General features: G+C 33.9%; 1 protein-coding gene across 2 annotated transcripts; it reads left to right on the top strand.

The window, feature by feature from the left end:
• Positions 1–1,307: 1,307 nt before the first annotated feature.
• LOC132306110 (uncharacterized) lies at positions 1,308–7,010 on the top strand. Of its 2 annotated transcripts, XM_059803351.1 has the most exons (9): positions 1,308–1,701; positions 1,979–2,012; positions 2,383–2,577; positions 3,862–3,951; positions 5,761–5,826; positions 5,954–6,048; positions 6,197–6,244; positions 6,359–6,461; positions 6,801–7,010. In XM_059803351.1, the coding sequence occupies exons 1-9, from the start codon at positions 1,418–1,420 to the stop codon at positions 6,816–6,818; spliced, it is 933 nt and encodes a 310-aa protein (XP_059659334.1). In that variant the 5' UTR covers positions 1,308–1,417; the 3' UTR covers positions 6,819–7,010. The 2 variants fall into 2 exon arrangements, with proteins under 2 accessions (XP_059659334.1, XP_059659335.1); XM_059803352.1 differs by lacking the exon at positions 1,979–2,012.
• The last annotated feature ends 14,826 nt before the right edge of the window (positions 7,011–21,836 follow it).

Here is a 21,836-nt window from a genome sequence, read left to right as displayed (position 1 = left end):
AATTTTGATTCCCAAGGCATAAATAACAATTCTAACTCATGTATGCATTTTGTTTTCTTTTTAGGTTTTTTTCTTTTTATTTTCATTTTTCATTTTTTTTTTCTTTTTCAACAAGAGTTTAGTGCAATGTTCAGATCCCTTAAGCTCTCTAGAAAACCTATGTAGCAAGCTTTCGGTCAATGACTTCCAAACCGGCCAATTTTAGGGCATTAGGTGTCAAGACACCCCAACGGACTTAATCACTCGAGCTAACTAGGCTACGAATCAGAATTAACTCTTTAACTTTCTTTTTTCCTAAGTTCTCCACCTTTTGACATGAATCCTCAATGCATAATGAGGCAAGAGTCCCAGTTACTCAGTGGAGAACAATCTCATACAAACCTATCATTATGCCATAGTTCTCAAATTTTCAAAATTTACTAACTCATCTCAGTCAATTACAAAACATAACAACATATCAAGTTCATACCCCACAAAATAGATGTAAGTGTGCTCATGTGAAAGTGAAGTACTCTAAAAATTCAAAAATCATGAGAATGTGGAAAAACCATTAATGTGGACTACTATATGCAAACACAATGTCAAAATTTTTTAATTTATCCCAAAATTAGCAACAATTGCACATACATGAAGTATTAATCTATTAAGAATCGACTTAGGACACCAAACTAGCTTCACAATTATAAAATCATTGCTAACATCACATGCTCTCAATTCTACCATTCATAAATTACAAATTTCTTTCAAAATGTGTGGAATTAATCAACAAATTTGTAATTATGTTGCCTTACCTCAAACTTGAATTGCACATTGTCCTCAATGTGTAATGAGAACAAAAATAGAAGAAGGGTTAGAACAATATAGGGAACCATGGAGTACATGTAGTTGCAGGACATGGAGTACATGTTGTTGGAGGGTCTGTTCTTCAATTAGAGTTTTGACGCACTCTATCTAATCATTTTGTGTCACTCCGATTGGAGTTTTTCAATTTTGAATGGGTTACAGAGAGAGAACTCCGCAGAGATGGTGATGGCGATTTGTGAAGTTAGGGTTAACAACGGAGGTTTGAATTTGGGGCATTTTATTTGATAATTATCGCAACATTAAATAAGGGTTTTATTTGATAATTATCCCAATAGTAATAAGAAGGGTAATATTGTCATTTTGAAATTATAACCTGGTTATGTAATTATCCGTGCTTTTTGGTCAGTTATTTATTATTATTTTTTTTTGGCACTTTACCCAAAAGTTAGTAATGCACGGCACCAGCTTCCCAAAAAATTAAGAAATATTTAAATTGAGTAGTATCATTACAAGGGTCAACGGTCTTTGATGGTTTTTTATTTTTGAGCCTAATCAATCTATCAACTGTCCCTCAAAATTTCTCGTCTGCTAAGAGAAGAGAATAGAAGATCTAATGGTGAAGTCAGAGGAGGAGGAGGGCGTGGGATTGGAGTACTGGCTTCAATGGCATGTCCTTGTGTGTGCTCTCATATTTGTTGTCCCAGCAGTTGTAGCTCTGATTCTCATCAAGAAGAAGAGAGAACCTCTGAGCTCTGTTCATCTGTGGGTCCCATGCTGGAGAAACCTCAATCCCCTTTGGCTCCTCTTCTACAGAGCTTTTGCTTTCACTTCCATGGCTTTCCTACTCTTTCAGACCGTCTCCGTCTATGGTGTCTCTGTCTTCTATTTCTACACTCAGTAAGTTCATTAATTCATTCCCAAGGGCCCTTCAGTTCACAGGAAAATAAATAATTTATTAATTCAAATCTTATACTTCAAACTAAATTTCTTACAGCTTTTGGCTTTTTTTTTTTTTTTTTTTTTTTGGCAACTTACAGCTTTAGTAAAGTAGGCCTTCTTAGAAAAATGTATTTGATGCTATTTTTTATTTTATATATTTTTTCTTAGTTGAAATTTTTTAATTTTTGGGTTTTTTTTTTTTTTTAAATGATGGGATGGCCGGATCTGTGTGCAGATGGAGTTTTGCATTGGTGATGGTCTACTTTGCTGTATGTTGATTCCTTCGACAACCCCTGGTTTTTCATTTTACAATTAACATAATTGGATTAATGTTTGAGTTTTGAATGTTAAATCTCATTCTTATATATATATATATATATATATATATATATATATATTAATGTTGATTCCTTCGACAACCCCTGGTTTTTCATTTTACAATTAACATAATTGGATTAATGTTTGAGTTTTGAATGTTAAATCTCATTCATATATATATATATATATGTTGATTCCTTCGACAACCCCTGGTTTTTCATTTTACAATTAACATAATTGGATTAATGTTTGAGTTTTGAATGTTAAATCTCATTCTTATATATATATATATATATATATATATATTCTGGATTAATGTAGGTTGGAACAGCTATATCTGTTCGTGGATGCTGGCGGAACTCCTACTCAAAGAAAACACTGCCCAAAAATGGGGAGAGTGACGAGTTTATGAAAAAGGATTTGGGAGATAGTATCAAATTGCAAAGCTATTATAAACAAGAGGACTGTGACCATAAAGCAGGGTTTTGGGAGTATCTTATGCAAGCTATTTATCAGGTTAATCCCTTTATACAACTTATGTGTTTAATATATACTTATATATATATATATATATATAGATAGATAGATAGATAGATAGATAGAAAGATAGGCAATTGACTTGTTTTGAAGCAATGATAATATGATAGATAATGTTTTGAAGCAATGATAACATGAATGTGATATTCGCACTCCATTTTTGCAACCTTTGTACTACAATTATTAAATGAAATGATAACTTTAATCCTAACATTACAAGTAAATAATTATTACTTTTTAAATGATAAAATTGTCCTTTTAAATTTTCTCTACTTATCTCTTATTTTTATTATTTTAGGTCTCTTTTAACAAGACAAAAAATTAATTGTATAATTGAATAAATTTTTTTTTTTACTGGACCAAGAAATAAAAATTTATGTTGCATAAATTGACTCTTTTGACCGGGCCAAAAAAAAAAAAATAACCACTAAAAAAATTATTTCTTTTGACATGAAAAAAAAAAAACCCGAAAAAAAATATTTATTGAAGAAATTATCTTCAAGATCCCCAAAAGAAAAAAAAAAAAAAAAGTATGAAAAGAAGAGAATTAAATTTCTTTTTATCTATATTGAATAAATTATCTCTTTTGATAAGATCCAAAAAAATAATTAAAAAAAAGATGTTATTTTTATCTAATAAATTATTTCTTTTGACAAGACCTATAAAAAATTATAAAAAAAGAAAAAGAAAAAAAGAAGAAAGATGTTATCATGCAATAAATTATTTGTTTTGATTGTCAAAATTAAATTATTAGTATGAAATAAATTATTTTCTTTGAGAGGACCTCTGGAAAAAACAAATAGAAAGAAAAAAAAAATAGTAAATAAAGTAAAGAAGGTAAAAAAAAAGTTAAAGTTGTATAAATGATAATTATTACATTATAAATTCAGGAATAGTGCATTAATGAATTCAATGACCTTCTTGTCATTTTCTTTAAAAGAAAAAAGGAAAAAGATAAATGTAGTACAATTGGTGAAAAGTGGAATGCTCTAAATCAAATTGCTCATGTATATAATTGGATATGATTTTTTGGGGCATATCCAACTAAAAGTAATTTTTTGGCGCATATCCAACTAAAAGTGTTTACCCTTTTACGAATCGTACATTTTGGACCAAAGTACCAAATGGATCAGCGGTATCACCCCTTTCCAAAAAAGAAGTTGGGGGTTCGAACCTCGGTAGAGGTAGGATGTGTGTGTAACTTGTAAAAAAACAAGACGTACATTTTGGAAAGTTGATTCTAATTAATTACATTTCTAACAGACTAGTGCTGGTGCTGCTATCCTAACGGACATTGTGTTTTGGTGTATTCTAGTCCCATTTCTGCTCGGTGAAAATTTTCACCTCACCCTGGTAAGTCATCTTCATCTCGTGAGAATCGCTGTTTTACAGTACTACATATATATATATACCTTGCTTTCTTTAAATAAAAAATAAAAAAAAATCTTACTGTATCTGTTTTTTTATCCCATTTCTCTGGATTTATATGAGTCTAGTGTTTCTAATTAAGCTCTCTCTTCTGCTTGGAACATCTGTACATCTTTAATTACTTTTAAGTATCAGTTGTACAATTTATTCGTTATAACTGTGTGCCCAAATCCATATATATATAGTGGGAAGTTGTTCCATTTTATGCCGTGATAACTTGATCATCAATCCGGGATTATCCAATGGCCTATTGGAAATAAACTTGATTTTAGAATTTTAGTAGTAATTAGCATTTTCAAGTATTTGGTATACATGATGTTTGTGTGCATTTCATGTTAATGGGGGTAGTAAATGGTCTTGATGGAGAATGTTATGTAAAAATAAGAAGTATGTGAATTAAGCCTCCTAAATACTATGTTAGTATAAGTTATGCTACTAATGGTTATGTTAGTGGGAGTAATGGGAGTTATGGACATTTCAATGTAGGGAAAATAATATTTTGACCAGCTTATTTTAGCCAGAAAAAATCGATTGAACAGGTGGCTATCTTAAAATAGACAACGCTTTCTCTTCTGTAGAGGCACTACCCCGCCCTTCTCTCTCACTCCTTGGCAAAATCTTCTCATATCTATCTTATATTTCTCTCACTTCTTTTGTTTATATTGTGATTTTGATTTTATACTTGATCTTGTCTTTGTATTACCTGTTCAGAAAGTATTGTTTTGTATTTTTTGGTTCCAAATGCAGACCCAACAGTATGATTAGCCCTAACCAAATTGAGAGATCTTACTCCCACACACTCTCTCTCCATAGCAAATCTGTAAAATCTTCAAACCTTTGCTACCCAACCTTCAGACTACTCTGTTACCCAAAATGTTGATGGCCGGCGGAAAATTGTTGTTATTGCAGTATCACGGCGTTCCGGTGTATCAATCCTTGGAATGTTGAAATCGAGTAAGGGGTTGATGACAACTTTGATGATGGACCCACGATTTCGACAAAAAGGATGTGACCTTCGCCGGGAATGGGAGAGAAATTAAAATAATATTAATAAAAAAAATCATACGCTTTTGTCTTAAAGTAGTCCACACACTAACATGCATGTGGAAGTCACAATATGTCATAGCAGGACTCTAAATGTAATTGGTTACGTACGTCTAGAATCCTATATAAACTCATGTAATGGACCTATTTTATATGTGAGTAGAATAATAAGATAAAATAGTAGAAGTGAAAAGAATAATTTTTCAATTATTCCTCTACATCCTCTTCTCTTCCAAATTCTAGCCCACTTATTTCCAACAAAGTGGTATCAGAGCAAAGCTAAAAAAGTTGTATCAGAACAAAAACCAACATGGCCTAGTTGATAGAGCACCCAACTCTCCGAGTGGGTTTGTCCGTGTTGGAGTCGCCCCTCCCCCTAGTTTGCTAGGGAAAAACTAAAACTTGATCATCAATCTCCTGCTAAGCTGGTTAAAATACTAAAACCAGCCTAAGCAGGTACAGATTTCTTTTACATTATAGAGGGCATGTCCTTGGGGGAAAACTATATATATATATATATGCGCGTGCGCATTTGTGAATTCATATTATGAAGATTAAATTCTTACCCCTTTTTCCTCACTTTAAACATTTTACAGGTTAATATAGATTGAAAGTTCAATTTACATTCACTGTATTGCTTTAATATTGATCTCTTCTACTTTTTAACTGTTGATCATTCTTAATTGACAGTTGATTGGATGCATGCATAGCCTAAATGCTGTGTTTCTACTTATTGATTCTGCTATCAATAGCCTTGTAAGTGTCATTGTGGCTTAATTTGCTGGAAGATATTTTAGCATATGTGTGTGTGTGTTTATAGACTGATTGATTTCGTTTGCTTGAACAAGTTTAATGTTTCAGCCATTTCCATTTAATGTTTCAGCCATTTCCTTGGTACCGGCTCACGTATTTTGTGCTATGGAGTGTTGTCTATGTTATTTTCCATTGGCTTCTTCACGCATTCGGTTTTACCAACTGGTAAATAACTCCTACTATGCATCTATATATATATGTGTGTGTGTGCGCGCGCTTTTAAGTTACAGTGAAGGAAAATAACTCAATTTTTTTCATCTGATTTTTCGGTTCAAGAAATGTTTAAATAAAGTTTCCAACTTCTTGCATGCAGGTGGCCATATCCTTTCCTTGACCTCTCATCTCCATGGGCACCTCTGTGGTACCATGTTTACTTCATCTATATTCATTTATTTTTTTACAAAGTTTGCTGGCTGAATATATATATATATATATGTATAATATCATTAACCTAATGGATGCTTTCTTGTTGCAGGTATTTAGGGTTGGGTTTAGTTCACATCCCTTGTTATGGACTATATGTGCTGCTTATGAGAGCCAAAAACTCAATCTTCTCTAGGATGTTCCCTAGTGCATTTGTGAGTTCGATCATACTAGTCAATTTCTCATTTTCTTAAAAATTTATATAGTTTAGCTAAGTTGATTCTTCTCCTGTGAACACCAAAAAATTGTCACAAAAAAATTTAAAATATAAAAAATAGTTAAGGTCCATATATAATCGATCATTGATACGTTGGTTTTACTTCTACTTCAGCAAATCAACAAATTGGTGAAAACCTAATCCATCATATGCAAATTAAATAAATCAGATGTCAAATTGAACAAATTTGAGTACGGTTTTGCACATAGGGTACAAGAGGAATCATCATTCAAAATTCTTTGATATATTCAACGCTAACATGTCTTTGTACTGACAGGGATGCAGTTTTCTCTAGAGGGATTTGTGTGTCATTGCATAGCAAATTCTTGTTTGGACCATAAAAGTCATTGTTCCTTAGCTGAGTATTATTTATGCATTATGCAATTGGTGAATGTAATGTATTATTTTTTCCATTCATTATGGAATTGATTGTGTCCACTTGATTACATGATATATTTATATATATATGTGATGGCAATTAATACAAGGTTATAAATAGTAATCATAAATGGTTCAAAATCAGTAATTATTAATGGACATTTTTTTTTTTACTTGTTGGTACTCACACACACGTCTCTGCTGAGACTTAAATCCCTGACCTCCCTTTGAGAAGTAAAAGACTAATACCGTTAGGCCACTGGCCGACATTTAATTAACTAAGATTTGAACCGAATTCACGATAAGTTGAGATATATTACGAGAGCCGTCGTATGTAATTGCTCTCTATCATTGTCATGACTTTTGACCTTCAAGCATGAGATAAGTATAGTTTCTTTTATTAATTAATAATTACTTTGATTTGTTCAGCGGATATTTCGAGATCCAAAGATCGGCACTTTGGGTAGTTATATAATTAATAGTTAGAGGTTTATATTTTCAATATTTGCATCTTTGTTACTTGTATTTATTTTGTATTGATTATGATTGATTACAAACTAAATTCGAAGGCCTTTGTGTGTTTTAGACAAAATGTTTTATATATATATATTTACTAAATTATTACTTTTGTAAAACAAATTTTTATTGTGATCAAGTCAGAAATAATTAAAAGTACCAAAATAAATATATTAATTATGTAGTCGGATTGATGACTTATAATCCGATAAATAATTATGCATAGAGGGGTAAAAATGCAACATTGACTTAGAAGTTATTTACTATTTAATTGGAGTCCAATTAATTTCTTTTAGTGAAGTAGAAACTGATTTATGAATTAATTGAATTGAATTCATGGTATAATGGATTAGGCTAATTATTAATTCATAATAACCAAGAAAATTGTAAGCCTAAGGGATTCTTACCCAAAGCCCAACTTGATATTGGAGGTCTATTAGATTTGAAATATCACGTGAATTTTAGAGATTGAGAAAAATATATTGTCTTCAATTTTTATTTTTATTTTGCCTATATATACATGGGTCCATGTATATTTTAGGTTACGCCTTTGCAAGACAGAAATATATATTTTCTCTCTAGATTTTTAGGGTTAACTTTCTCGTCTAAAAGAGGTTCCCATAAGCCTTGTCTCCAAGGTCATTCATCAAGATTTATGGGTGATTCTTAAAGGAAAAATCACTACCAAAAAGAAAGAGATCATAGGAGAAATGATCTACTTAAAGGATCTACAATATTTGAGACAATTCACTTTAGAGAAAATATTTAAGATTTATTTAAACATTTGATGTAAGTTTTTAATCTAATAATTGAATGATTCATCATCTTATTTTTTGCATAAAACTTATCTCTATGTGATAAATCAAGATCCATGTATGAAAATCCCTCAAAAAGTTTTAAAAATTCAATTTTCCCAACAATGGTATCAGAGCTTGGTTTGATTCATGACTAGAGATCATGTTTTTTTATGAAAATCATCATTCATGGATCTAATTATTATATGCATATGTATATATTGATGTATGTTGATATATGGTTTAAATATGTTAATATATATTGATACATGATGATGATGTATGTATACTTGTGAATGGATGAAGCTTATAGGTTAAATGTAATTTATCTTTGGATGAATGTAATTAAGGCTTTGATTTAGCCATTTGAAAGTTCAATTATGTAATTTATTTATTTTTTAATGTATTTCATATGTATAATTAATTTTAAAGCCATGTAATTTTCATCAATGGGTACCATGAAACTTCAAGAAGGTCTAAGAGTGTTAAATAAGGTTCTTAGAATTTTCTGGAATATTTTATAATTTTTATAGAATTTTTCCAGAATTTTTGGGCCTTTTTTTTTTTTTTTTTTTTTTTTTTTTTTTTTTTTATGAAATCTAGAAATTCTGCTGAGATTCTGACGGCGTCGGAGAGAACACATGGGATCCGAGCTTTTGTATGAATTCTGAAAATTCTGGCGAGATTCAGGCGGCCGAAGGGTTGCTAGCGGCGCCGGAGGGAACACATGGGATCCAGTGCGGCGCAGTACACCAACGTACCGTGCGCCCGAATCCACAGCCACTAGATCGTGATCAAAAGCATGAAGAGATCTGGTGCGGCAAGGCTCACGGTGTGCTCCATGCGCTCCCAATCATCTAGCACGTGAGGACCACGCGCTAGCCATTGCCAACGCATCAGGCGAGTGGCAGCACGTGCCACACGCTGCTGCCTTGAACATGTGCATGGTGAGCGCGTGAGGGAGCGTGGTGAGCACGTGGGGGTGCATGGGTCCAGGTTTGGTCTCCTGCATGCACACAGATTCTTATGGTGGACCTTCAGGCTCGTTTTTATGATTATTTTGTGTTATTTTCGCTCATTAAAGAGTGCATTATTGCCCCCAAAGTAGATTTTAAAGTAATTCTCCACTACTTAAAGATAGTGGGAGTTAATGGAGTGAAATAATTATAGTACTTAGTAATTATTTAGTTTTTTTTAATTTTAAAAGCTAAATCCATTGGCCATTTTAATTATTTGCTTTAGTCTTTTATTTATTTATTTATGTGATATATGAAATGCATGAAATATAGAATTGCTAATTATTATTATTCATGCATTGGATCCATGATATTTATTTAAATAATTTGATTTATATTAATTAAATTATGAAAATTAATTGGATTTGATTACTAATTAATTAGAGGGCATTTAAAGGGAAATGAAAAGTTATTTTTGAAAATTTATTTTTAAAAGTATTCCTCAAATTACCAAATATTTTCTAAATTTAATTGGATTAAAATGAAGACGTTTTGCATGCATTATATCATGTAAGTAAATGAATGAAAAACCCTAATTATGAATGATTAAAAATTGAATGGAAATGGGTATTTTTATACATTACCCCACGACCTTCATTATTATAACAATTGTAATTAGATCTTTAAAAATAAGATTCCACGTTTGATTTGAAGATTCTGAAATTACAAGAAGGTCGTCTCACGAAAATAAAATTATTAAATGTTCATTGTTGTTAGATCTTTAAAAATAAGGCTTCACGCATGATTTGAAGAGTCTAAGCTTATAATAATAATATATTTAATATTGTATTTTTCGTTGGAGTACTAATAATGTTATACACTCAATCTAAAATCAATAGTGTTAGCTCCCCTACGGAGTGGTTTATACTAAGTTATTTTAGAAAGGCTAAACATAATCGGAAATCATTTCATATATGGATAAGGCATTGTCTAAAGAGATATGGAAATGATAGATTTTTCTCGTCAATAGTAATAATGAATTCCGCCAACTGGATAAGTTATTGGCATATTAATTGTCCAATTTTTTATGCGACATGGTTAGGGACCCACAATTAATTAAATAAAGATTGTTGATTAATTTATTTTGCATGATTATTTTTATTCACCTTATTTATTGTATGAATGCTTTTATTTTCAAATTTATTATAACTAGTCCATTCAGTCCACTTGCAAAGATACTAAAAGATAATCGATTAACTAGACTAAATTATATCGATTGGAAAAGGCAACTAGATATTGTACTCACATATGAGAGGTTCAATTTTGTACTCACTACTCCTCGACCTTCTCCACCTTTGCCTAAGGATCCTCCCGAGGAGCATGAAGCTTTTAAGAAATGGAATAAAACATATGAGATGACTAGATGTTACATTCTTGCTTCAATCTCGAATGTGCTCCAAAGTCAACATCTTCATTATCTTACTTCTGCTGACATTATGCTTAATCTCAAGGAAATGTTTGGGCAAGTTGGTAAGAGTGCACGCCAAAATGCTATGACAAACATAATGACTACCAAAATTGTCCAAGGTACTCCAGTTTGAGATCATATTTTAAAAATAATTGGTTTTCTAAATGAACTTGAGATCCTTGGATGCAACTTGGATGGTAAGCTTTACGTTGACATGATTATCGCCTTGTTGCTAGACTCATATAACTCTTTTAGAGTTAATTATTCAATGAATAAGCTTGAGTACACACTCACTGAACTTCTGGATGAGTTGGTAACTTTTGAAGGGATAATCAAAAGTAAGGGTGCATCTATTAACTACATTCAGTCTACTGGACCATCCACTTCTAGGTCCAAGAGGAAGGGAAAAAAGAAGAAGAAGGATGGTGCCCAAAATGTGGTAGTGCCAAATAAAGGGATCCAAAAGGAAAAGGGGAAGAAGAAAGAGCAGGTTGAAGGGGAAGAGAAATGCGTCCTTTGTGATCAATCGGGTCACTGGAAACCTAACTGCCCAACAATTTGCATGCAAGGCAAAGAAAAAGGTATATTCGTTGTTGAGGCATACTATGTAGTTGAATCTATAGATTTCTGGTGCATAGATTCTAGAACCACTAATCATGTTTGCAATTCTTTGCAGGGATTCCAGGAGTCTAGAAGCCTCAATGAAGGAGAAATATACTTGCATATGGGATCTAATGCCAAGGTGGAAGCTAAAGCAGTGGGAGTGGTTCATATACAGTTTGATAGTGGGAGGAGTCTTGTGTTGGAAGATTGTCTTTATGCGCCAAGTGTTAGGCCCAATTTGATTTCAGTTTCAAAGTTAGTTTGCAAAAACTATATTTTTACTTTTTGGAAACCTGTTTTAATTAAGTTAAATAGTTGTGTTATAACTTCTGGTGTATTGAAAAATAGTCTATACATTTTAACTCCTAGCTCATATCAAATGCATAATATTGAAATAAATGTAATTTCATCTAGATTGAATGTTAAAAGAAAGACAGTTTCTCTAGACTCATTGTATCTTTGGCATCTACGATTGAGTCACATCAATCAAAATATGATTCAAATGTTGGTTAAAGAAGGTTTCTTGTGAGATAGAGGAGCCTATGCCAAAGTGTGAATCTTGTATTGAAGGAAAGATGACTCGAAGGGCTTTCTCAGCCAAAGGATAGCCAAAGAACAATTAGAGTTAGTACACACAGACGCATGTGGTCCTATGAACACCCAAGCAAGAGGAGGGTTTGAGTACTTCATCACTTTCATTGATGATTATTCATGTTTTGGATATATTTACTTAATGCAACACAAGTCAGAAGCTTGTGGAAAATTCCGTGAGTTTCAGGCGGAAGTGGAGCGAAGATTAGGTAAACTTGTCAAAACACTTCGATCTGATCGAGGAAGTGAATACTTCTTGGGGGAGTTCAAGGATCATATGGTCAATGAGAGTATTATGTGCCAGTTATCCGCACCTGATTGCACCCAACAGAATGGAGTGGCAGAGAGGAGAAACAGAACTTTGCTTGACATGGTTAGATCTATGATGAGTTATGCTACATTACCTCTATCATTTTGGCGATTAGATTTAGAATCAGCGATATACATCTTGATCTGTATTCCATCCAAGTCTATTTCAGGAACACCATATGAGTTGTGGTTTGGACAAAAACCTAGTTTAAACCACATGCATATATGGGGTGTCCAGCGCACGTGCATAAGAAACAGACAAATAAATTGGAAGCAAGATCAGATGCATACTTATTTGTTGGCTATTTTAAGGGCACTAGAGGTGGATTATTTTATGATCCTAGGGGTAATAAGATTATTGTCAGCACTTACGCTGTATACCTGGAGGAGGATTATATTATGAACCACATACCTAGTAGTCGAATAGTGTTAGATGAGATGGTTGGCACATCAGTTATACCCTGTATGGACACACCTAATATAAATGCTGAGAATAATGAGACACAAGAAGTCCTTGTTGAAATACCATCGTCTAGTACATCGATTCCTGCATCGATACTTCGTTGTAGTGGGAGGACTATCATCCGACCCGAAAAATTAACTCTTTTGGGTGAGGTCTCTGAGGTCGTCCCCGATAAGCATGAGTCGAACCTAGTAAGCTACGCGGAAGCGTTGACCGATATAAATGCGGATCGTGGGAAAGATGCCATGAAATCAGAGCTGGAATCTATGTATTCTAACAAAGTCTTGGAAATTGTAGAACTTCCTAATAGGATTCAGCCCATTGATTGTAAGTGGATCTACAAATGAAAGAGAGGAATGGATGGGAATGTTTAAACATTCAAAGCTAAACTGGTTGTCAAAGGCTTCATTTAACATGAAGGTATTGATTATAAGGATACTTTCTCACAAGTTGCAATGCTTAAATCTATTCGCACTCTTTTGGCCATTAATGCTCATTATGACTATGTGATATGGCAAATGGATGTTAAAACGGCATTTTTGAATGGCCATCTTGAACAAGACATCTATATGAGGCAACCAGACGGTTTCATTGTAAAAATTCGTGAGGACTATGTGTGTAAGTTGAATAGGTCCATTTATGGACTTAAGCAAGCTTCATGCACATGGAACATCTGTTTTGATCAGGTAATCAAATTATTTGGCTTTAAACAAAACGTGTTTAAACCTTGCGTATATAAGAAAAAATAAGGTAATGTCATCATGATTCTCGTTTTATATGTTGATGACATCTTACTCATCGGTAATGATGCAAAGACTTTCTCATTAGTTAAAAGGTGGTTGTTTAATAAATTTGAGATGAAAGATCTTGGAGAAGCAAGCTATATTCTTGGGATCAAGCTTTTGCGAGATCGGGTTAAAAAGAAAATAGGTTTGTCGTAAGAGTCTTACATTGATTGTAATGACTCGGTCATTTTTCTTCCTTTCCTTTTCTCAGATTTTCACGGATATTTTTTTTCCGTTGATCTTTTCCGTTGAGTGCTCTGGAATGATTTCTGAGACTCTTTTCCTTGAATTGACAACTTCCTTTGAGGACCGCATTATTTCCACATTTTCATTTTTTTGACACTATTCACTTTTCGTCCTTTTCCCTATTTTGTCTTTTCCTCATTTGTCACTTTGTGGTACAACTTCACTTTTTGTGTTTAGAGTTAGTTTTTGAATTCACATATCTTCATTCTAAGTGGTTTCCCCGAAATACGTATCTTTACTTTTGCAATAAAGTACTCTGCTTGCTCCCAATGTCTATAGGGGCATGGATGTATAGTTTTTCAGAATCTTTTTCTTTTCTTGGGGTGTTTTCATAAATATCTTTTGAAGATATTTTATTTCAGGGGTTTCTAAGAAAATATTTTTTGGAAGATATTTTCATTCTGGGCCAGTTGTGTAGTTTTCACTTTTTGGAAGGGTTATTGTGCAATTAATGAAAGCTATTGCTCAATGCCTTGTTTTGAGCCTGGATCATCGTACGAGATTCATTTTTACTTTTTGTCGAGTCATGTACTCTTAGAATTTCCTTCTGATTGTTTTTCTCCAGTTTTAAGGTTTCTGGCACCGATTGCCGTCGAACTTGTTCGGGACATATCTCTCTACTCGGGACTCGGCTTTCGATGCCGTTTCTTCCGTTGTTCATCGTTTTTCATTTCGGTTCTTTTCATTCATGGAGTTTTTCCGTTTGAGTGCGTCTGCGGGAATTCCACTTTTCTTGACTCGGCGGGGCCCGTTCAGGGCACTTTTTGAGTTTTTCTATAAATAGGGGGTCTTTAAGTGAAAAATTAAATTTCACTCTCTCTCTCCCCTCTCTTGGCCGGATTCCATGGCAGCCAAGGGCTACCACCTTCTCTCTCTTCTTTTGAACCTCTTCCCCTTAGTGAAACACCGTAGTACCTTAGTGTTTTATGTTCGCCTTGGCGAGGCCTTTAATTCCATTGATTGGAATCTTGTTTTGGCCATTTTTTGAGTTTGAGTTTGAAGTCAAGTTGTGATTTTGATGGGGCTTCCTTTGGGTTCTTGTTCATCGTGTTGTCCCTGACAAAACCTAGAAGTTTCGTCGGATTTGGAGCGGTTTCATTTTGGTGGTTTTTGAGATTTTCATATCAAATTGAGGTAGGGGTGTTTTAGGATTTTGTATTTGTTGTATTGAGTATTTTTCATGATTATACAACTTGTCTGCATGCCTTGTATCAAATCTAGAAAATTAGTAATATTTATTTCTTTGTATGAGATTTAATTTACAAGGATGTATATAGCTTAGAATTGAATTGTGGCATAATCATAAATTATGCTTTGATATGTTTCTTAACATATATTAAATTGAAATTATTTGAATAAGAATTGTACTTTTTATTTAATAATTATCTTTTGTGAAAGTTTAATTCTCATGGATGTACCTTGCATGAAATTAAGTTGTAATATGCTTTTAAATTAAGTCTTGGCATGTTCTTTAACATACTCTAATTTGAGAGCATTTGGATAAGTATGAAAATCTAGAGATTTTAATTAAAATGATTAATTAAAATCTATTTAAAGGTTCTATTGGCCTAATTAAGTTTTTAACTTGATATTTGTGATGACTAGGACTTGTATACTAGCATATGTTAATTTGGAACCATTTGATATTGTTTTAGAATTTAGGGATTTGATTATCATGATTTAATTAAATTCCATTTTATTGTTCAAATGGCTTAATTAAGTTTTTGATTTGGTATATGTAATGACCATGCTATGTTGTTTAACATGGATTAATTAGGGATCATTTGATTGAGAATTAAAACTTAGATAAATTAATTAGTTTACTTGATTAATTTCTATTTCTATTGCATTATTGATTTAATCATGAGTTTGACATTGGTAATATGTTTAAAGCATGATTTTAGACTTGTATTAGATTCTTCAGTTTATGTTTTTATTATTGAATTGTATTGTTATAGCGTGTAACGAATCACACACTGAAGATTCGACATGTGATGTTATTATAGCGTGTAACGAATTACACTCTGAAGATTTGACATTGTAATCCTATAGTAGTTGTGGATTTAGAGCATGTATTGTGTGATTTCAACCTACTTGTGCATGAAGGTAGTTTCGTGTACTATTTAATACATATATAAGTTGTTAACTTATTTATTTTGGAGTCACTTGGGACATTGTTACTGTGCTATAGCTAGAGTTAGGCTCTAGTACGGGAGGTATGAGTTTTCCCCGTTAAGATAGTGCACACTATGGGTGGTATTACCAGCGGGTTAGTGCCCGTAATAGCCATTGAGGTCTCAGCAGAATTCTCAGCTTAGATGGCCAAGTCTTCTACTATTTGTTTTCGCGCTTTTAGATTTCAAGTTGATAACTTTGAAAATCTATGTCTTGATGTGTGGTATTAGAAATTCTAATTATATGAAATTGCTATATTTAGTTGTTTTCGCACTTTTAGATTTCAAGTTGATAACTTTGAGAATCTATGTCTTGATACGTGGTATTAGAAATTCTAATTATACTAAATTGCTATATTTAGTTGTTTTCGAACCTTTAGATTTCAAGTTGATAACTTTGAGAACCTATATCTTGTTACTTTATCTAGCATACTTCTATGTGATTTGAATTGTATGGATGATATGATTGATGCTAGAAATGATCTAGGGTAGTTAGGATGCTCCCTGAGTCTCATCTTGACATAAACATTAGGTGGCATGAGCCCCTTTGACATGTTTCACCTTAAGGTGATAATATTGTAAAATGCTAGGTCTATGCATGCTCATTTCCTACAAGTAGCTTTATGTTATTCACCCATGTAGTGGGGACATTTTTCAGGTATAAGAATCAAAGTTAGAGATTCTCGTTATGCTTGGATGATTTGTGGACTTGAAGACTTCCATTTTTTGTAAAGGTTGGCTTGAAATGCCATTTGTAGTCTTATTTGTCAAAATGTGTATATTTGACTCTAAACATGTAATGTGTACATGAGTACACTATTTGCAATGTATTTGATATATATGACATGAGGCCAATGGCCACAAACTTTAAAGTTTAAGTGTATGCATTTAGATTCTAAGTTTTTCCCTTGAAATGTAACTTTTCTAACTTGAGGTTTGGCATGTGATTTGGAGTAAACGTTATGTAATGAGGCCATGGGCCATAGTAACACACTTCAATACTTAAAGTTCATTTGTTGGTATGCTTACATAGCTTAAAATCTTGTTTTTGGACCAATTTCATGTTGGGGTTTGAGGCTTGGGTGAAGCCTCAACATTTCTTATTCATAATAGGTCCTTCAGCACCATTTCGATTCATTTCGGTTGTCCGAAATGCTAGTTCAGTTGACCAATGCCTTTTGGGAACTTTATTGAACAGTAAAACACTCATTCTAGTAGCCATTTTCACCGTTTGGGCCCAGTTCAATCAATCGATGGCTTATTTCGGTCTACCGAAACAACCTCCCTTCAAAATTATGTTTTTAGGAAAGTTTTTGCCCAGTTCGATCATCTGAAACTCCATTTCAGTCGACCGAAATAACCCTTATTCAGCTGCCTCTTCAGTTTTGTTTCAACATTGATGTTCTGACTTCAAATAGTCATAATTTCTTCATTTCTAATCCAAATAGGGTGATTCTTAAGCCTAAACTCAAGGATTTTGAGTCAGCTTTCCAATGGTACCAATGTTATTCTTAGATTCAAATCACAGTGAGAGTTATTCATATTTTAGTGAGATAGTGTCAGTTTTTGCTTAAACCGGGAAGGGGCATTTTTGTGGGATTCTTGGTCAATATTCTCGGAACCTCTTGGAATGTTGTCAAATGACTACATTAGGTTGTATTCACCATGTTTGACTTGTTTAGAGTCAAGTTTCTCTTTTTATTTGTGAATTGACCATTTTGCCCCTTGGTTAATTGATTTTTTCGTTTGACCTTTATTTTACGCTTTTGCTTTCTTTGAGTTCCGTGACTTCATGGAAGGTCACATTGGTGTCTTGGGGATGATTTTTATCTCTACAGACTTTGGTTTTATCTTTTATTTCCTTATTTCGGATCCTTTATCGGATCAACTTTCGGTTCATCACTGACGCACCAGGTTGAAAAACTTGGGCCGTCACATTGATAAAGTTCTGACCAGGTTTGGAATGGAGAACTCTAAGAAAGGGTTTTTACCATTTAGACATAGATTGGCTCTTTCTAATGACCAGTTTCCCAAGACTGATGAGGAAATTGAACAAATGAGGCGGATGCCATATGCTTCGGCGGTTGGGAGTCTCATATATACCATGGTTTGTACTAGACCGGATATCTGCTAATCTGTAGGGATTGTCAGTAGATATCAGTCCAATCCTGGACTTAATTATTAGTTAGCTGTGAAGAATATCTTAAAATACCTTAGAAGAACTAAGAGTTTTATACTCTAATTTATGGAGGTGATGATCTGGTTCCAATCGGATATACGGATTCTGATTTCCAATCGGATCCAGATGACAGGAGATCTACATCTGGATATGTGTTCAAACTGAATGGAGGGGCAGTTAGTTGGAAGAATGTGAAGCAGGGTTGTACTTGTAATATTCTTCATTTTTCATTTTTCGGGATTTTTTAATTTTTTAAATTATTTTATTTTTGTCACCTCGTTTTACGTGCTGGACACCATAAGGTGTGCCGAGTGAGTCCTGAGAGTTTATTGGGCCATTTTTCAAGTTTGGGACTCTTAGAAATGCATTGCTGGCCATTTCGGCATTTTTTAGTTTTTCGAGCCGAGTGGAACCCGCAACTGGTTTTGTCATGCAAGGGGATTATATTTTAGGGCTATTGCATTTCATACATATTCATTTGATGTGTATATATAAGATAAAGGAAGATAATTTGACCGTGTGACCCGCATTTGGTTTAGTTATTATAATGACTACATACATGGTCATTAGCCTAACCATTACATTTCTTCTCACTACGCCATTTCTCTCTCTATCATTTATTTTTCTTTTTTTCTTCTTCCATCTTCAAAGCAAGATCTACACCTTCCCACTTAGATTTTGGCTTTGCCACTGAAGGCAAAATCAACGAGCACGATGAGAGCTTTGAATTGATCGGAGAAAAATTGCATTTGGACCACCTTGGATTTTCGTGATTGGGCTGATTTGGGGGTTTTTCTTCTATTTTGAGGTAGGGGTCCCTAATACCCACATTATTTGTGTAATGACCTGGTCATTTTCTTTCCTTTCCTTTTTCGGTGATTTCCTTTTTTGTCCTTTTCCCTTTTTCGTCTTTTTCCCGTTTATCATTTTTCCTTGCATAACCTCACTTTTAATGCTCAGATTTGATTCCGGCTTTGCATGCATCCATGATATTTGATTTCCATGATATTTTTACTTTCGTAGAAAAGCATGCTAGTTGCTTACTTTTTCGTAAAGGGCGTGGATACATAGTTTCCTTGAAACATTCTTGATTTTTAGGGTTTTAGTATAATTATGTAAAATAATTATTTTTCGTCTTGGGGGCCATTTTGTAATTTAATTTACAAAATTTTTTGAAAAAAGACCTTTTTGGTAATTTTTGGAAAGTGTGACAAGTGTCACACTCTCATGGAGCCATTTGTTGGCATTGGGGTGGAGTCACTTGGAAGCTTTATCTTGTGACATATCGAGGGTAGAGATTTACCCACTTGTTGGCCTAGGATAGGTGCACTTGTTGGCTTGGATGGTTGATAAGTGTAGGCTTAGGATTAAGTCTAGGAAGGAGCCATGGATTGGTGACAAGTGTAGGCACCAAATTAAGTCTTGCATTATATGTGTGTGAGAGGTAGTGTAAGAACTCCTAGTGAGTGGAGGAATACTAGATCCTCCACTCACCATATTTCATTTTATCTCATTCATTTCCTTTGTTCTCAAAACCCTAACCTAGCCATCATTGAAGAAAAGCTTGGTTTAAAGCTTACTTTTTCATTTTTGGCCTTCTTCCACTCACCTTTAGACCTTTAACCTTGGGAAGTAGAAGTTTCCTCTCACTCTCCTCTATAAAACCCTAGATTAGTCTTCCATTTTAAGCTTGGTTGATTTGGATTATAGAGATTCAATTCTCTATTGAGGTAGGGGTGGTAGTATGTTTATGCTTTAAGTGTTTTATGATCCTTTGGGGTTTAATATATATTGGGTACAGGCTTTTAATATTGTAGTCTTACATATTATAGGAAATCCTCACATGTGACTTAGGATTTATTGATTTAAGTATGTATGATATATATTTATATTGTGTAGAATTATTGATGTCATATACAATTCTTATTAACTTGAATTGCTATATTTATTGTGATGATAATTCTATATTCTTGTGGATTACTAATTGTAATCATTTTAGAAGCTTAATACTCTAATGTTATGATTTAGTAAATAAAGCTTATTGTTGAGGCATGATTGAAATTGATAAGTTGGGGGTATTGTATTGTACATTATATCATGATGAGGACTTGTCATTTGGTATGCCATTCTAGACTTGGAACCTTGAGACATGGTTTGTGTGGTTTCAAATTACTTATGCATGGAAGGTGGTCTACATGCCTTAATTGTTGTATATAAGTTTTGAACTTAATTATAATTTTGGATTCTCTTGGGACATTGTTATAAATGACTTGGCTAGAGTTTGGCTCTAGTGCGGGAGGTACGAGTTCCCCCCATTTTATATAGTGCGTACTAGGGTGGTATTCCCAGTGGGTCAGTGCCCGGAATAATCATTTTGGTCTTGGTTTACTCCAGGATTTGATGTCCAAGTTTTCTACTATTTGGTTTCGCATTCAATTCCAAGTTGACAACCATTGTTTAATTGTAACTTGTAATTTTTGCTATTGGCGAATTGATGTTGTTAAGTACATTGATATTGATATTGTGTTGTTAAAGAATCATTTAAGTTAGCTTAAGATGATCCCTTAGAACACCTTGAACATAGACGTTAAGTGCAATGAACCATTGTATTCATCTATATTAATCTTGCAATGATATTGAAACTTTAGGGTATACGCATATGCTTCTTCCTATGAGTAACTTGATTACTCACACTAGTTGTTTGGGTTTATTTTATAGGTAAGGAGACAATATTTTCGGATGCTCATCATCCTTAGAGGCTTATGAGCATTTTGGAACATTTTTCGTATATTGCCATGCAAATGTTTAGCATGCTTTACTTTTGATGTTATATTTTTGCATACCATGGATGTATGGTATTTTAGAAGCTAAGATGGCTTCCTTGATGTGTAATGTGTATCTAAGTACACTTAACGATGCATATTTTGTATGTATAACATGAGGCCAACGGCCATAAATTTTAAAGTTCACAAGTATATTTTTAAACTTGTTTCGGATTATTGGAATGCATGTATAGCCTTAAGGTTGGACCTAGCACTTCACCTTGCATTACAGCAGCAACTTTTGCTGTTGTCTATTTCGTCGTTCGGCTGATTGCTACTGTTTGTTTCATCGTTCGGCTGACTGCCACTGTCTGTTTTGTCGTTCGGCTGATAAAGGCCATCAGCCGGCTAACACATACTCGAGATCAATTCCAGTAGCTAAAGTTCAGTTTGGGTCATAACCCTTTAGTCAGAACGCCTGACCAGTAAGTCAAAACGCCTGACCATGTAGGTCAGAACGACCGACCTTGTAAGAATGCCGAACAAGCACTCAGTGTTGAAGAGTGCCGAACTAGCACTCAGTGTTGAAGAGTACCGAACGTGCGCTCAGTGTTGAAGAGTGCCGAACGAATGCCCAATGTTGAAGAGTGACGAACGAGTGCTCAATGTTGATGGATGCCGAACGAGCGCTTGGCGCTAATGGATGCCGAATGAGCGCTTGACGCTTTGGCTTTGGACAAGCACTCATCCATGCCTCAGAACCTTTCTTTCTTTTGTTTTGATCCATCTTTCGCTTTCGCATTTTGGATCCATTTTCGGGTCATCTTTTGGTCACCACTGACACACCGGGTTTATAAAACTTGGGCCGTCACAGGTGGTATCAGAGCTCCTAGGTTTGAATACCTTAGGACAATGGGTTTTGGGTGCATATCATGATTTTGTTGATCTACTTTGATATATTCACATGCCTTTGATAACATGTTCTAGTGTTGTAATGTGTTTACGTGTTTCTTGATAAGACTCTTGGTATTATGCATGTCCTTATGCTTATATGCTTATGTGTTTAAAAGCATCCTTGTTTGACATGTA

This window comes from Cornus florida, unplaced genomic scaffold (assembly GCF_030987335.1).
Source record: "Cornus florida cultivar Cherokee Brave unplaced genomic scaffold, ASM3098733v1 CherokeeBrave_3.0.0_Hap2_Chr05, whole genome shotgun sequence".
In the NCBI taxonomy this organism is placed as follows: domain Eukaryota; kingdom Viridiplantae; phylum Streptophyta; class Magnoliopsida; order Cornales; family Cornaceae; genus Cornus; species Cornus florida.
The sequence above is the reverse complement of the archived record's forward strand: the minus strand, read 5'-3'. Positions and strand labels throughout refer to the sequence as shown.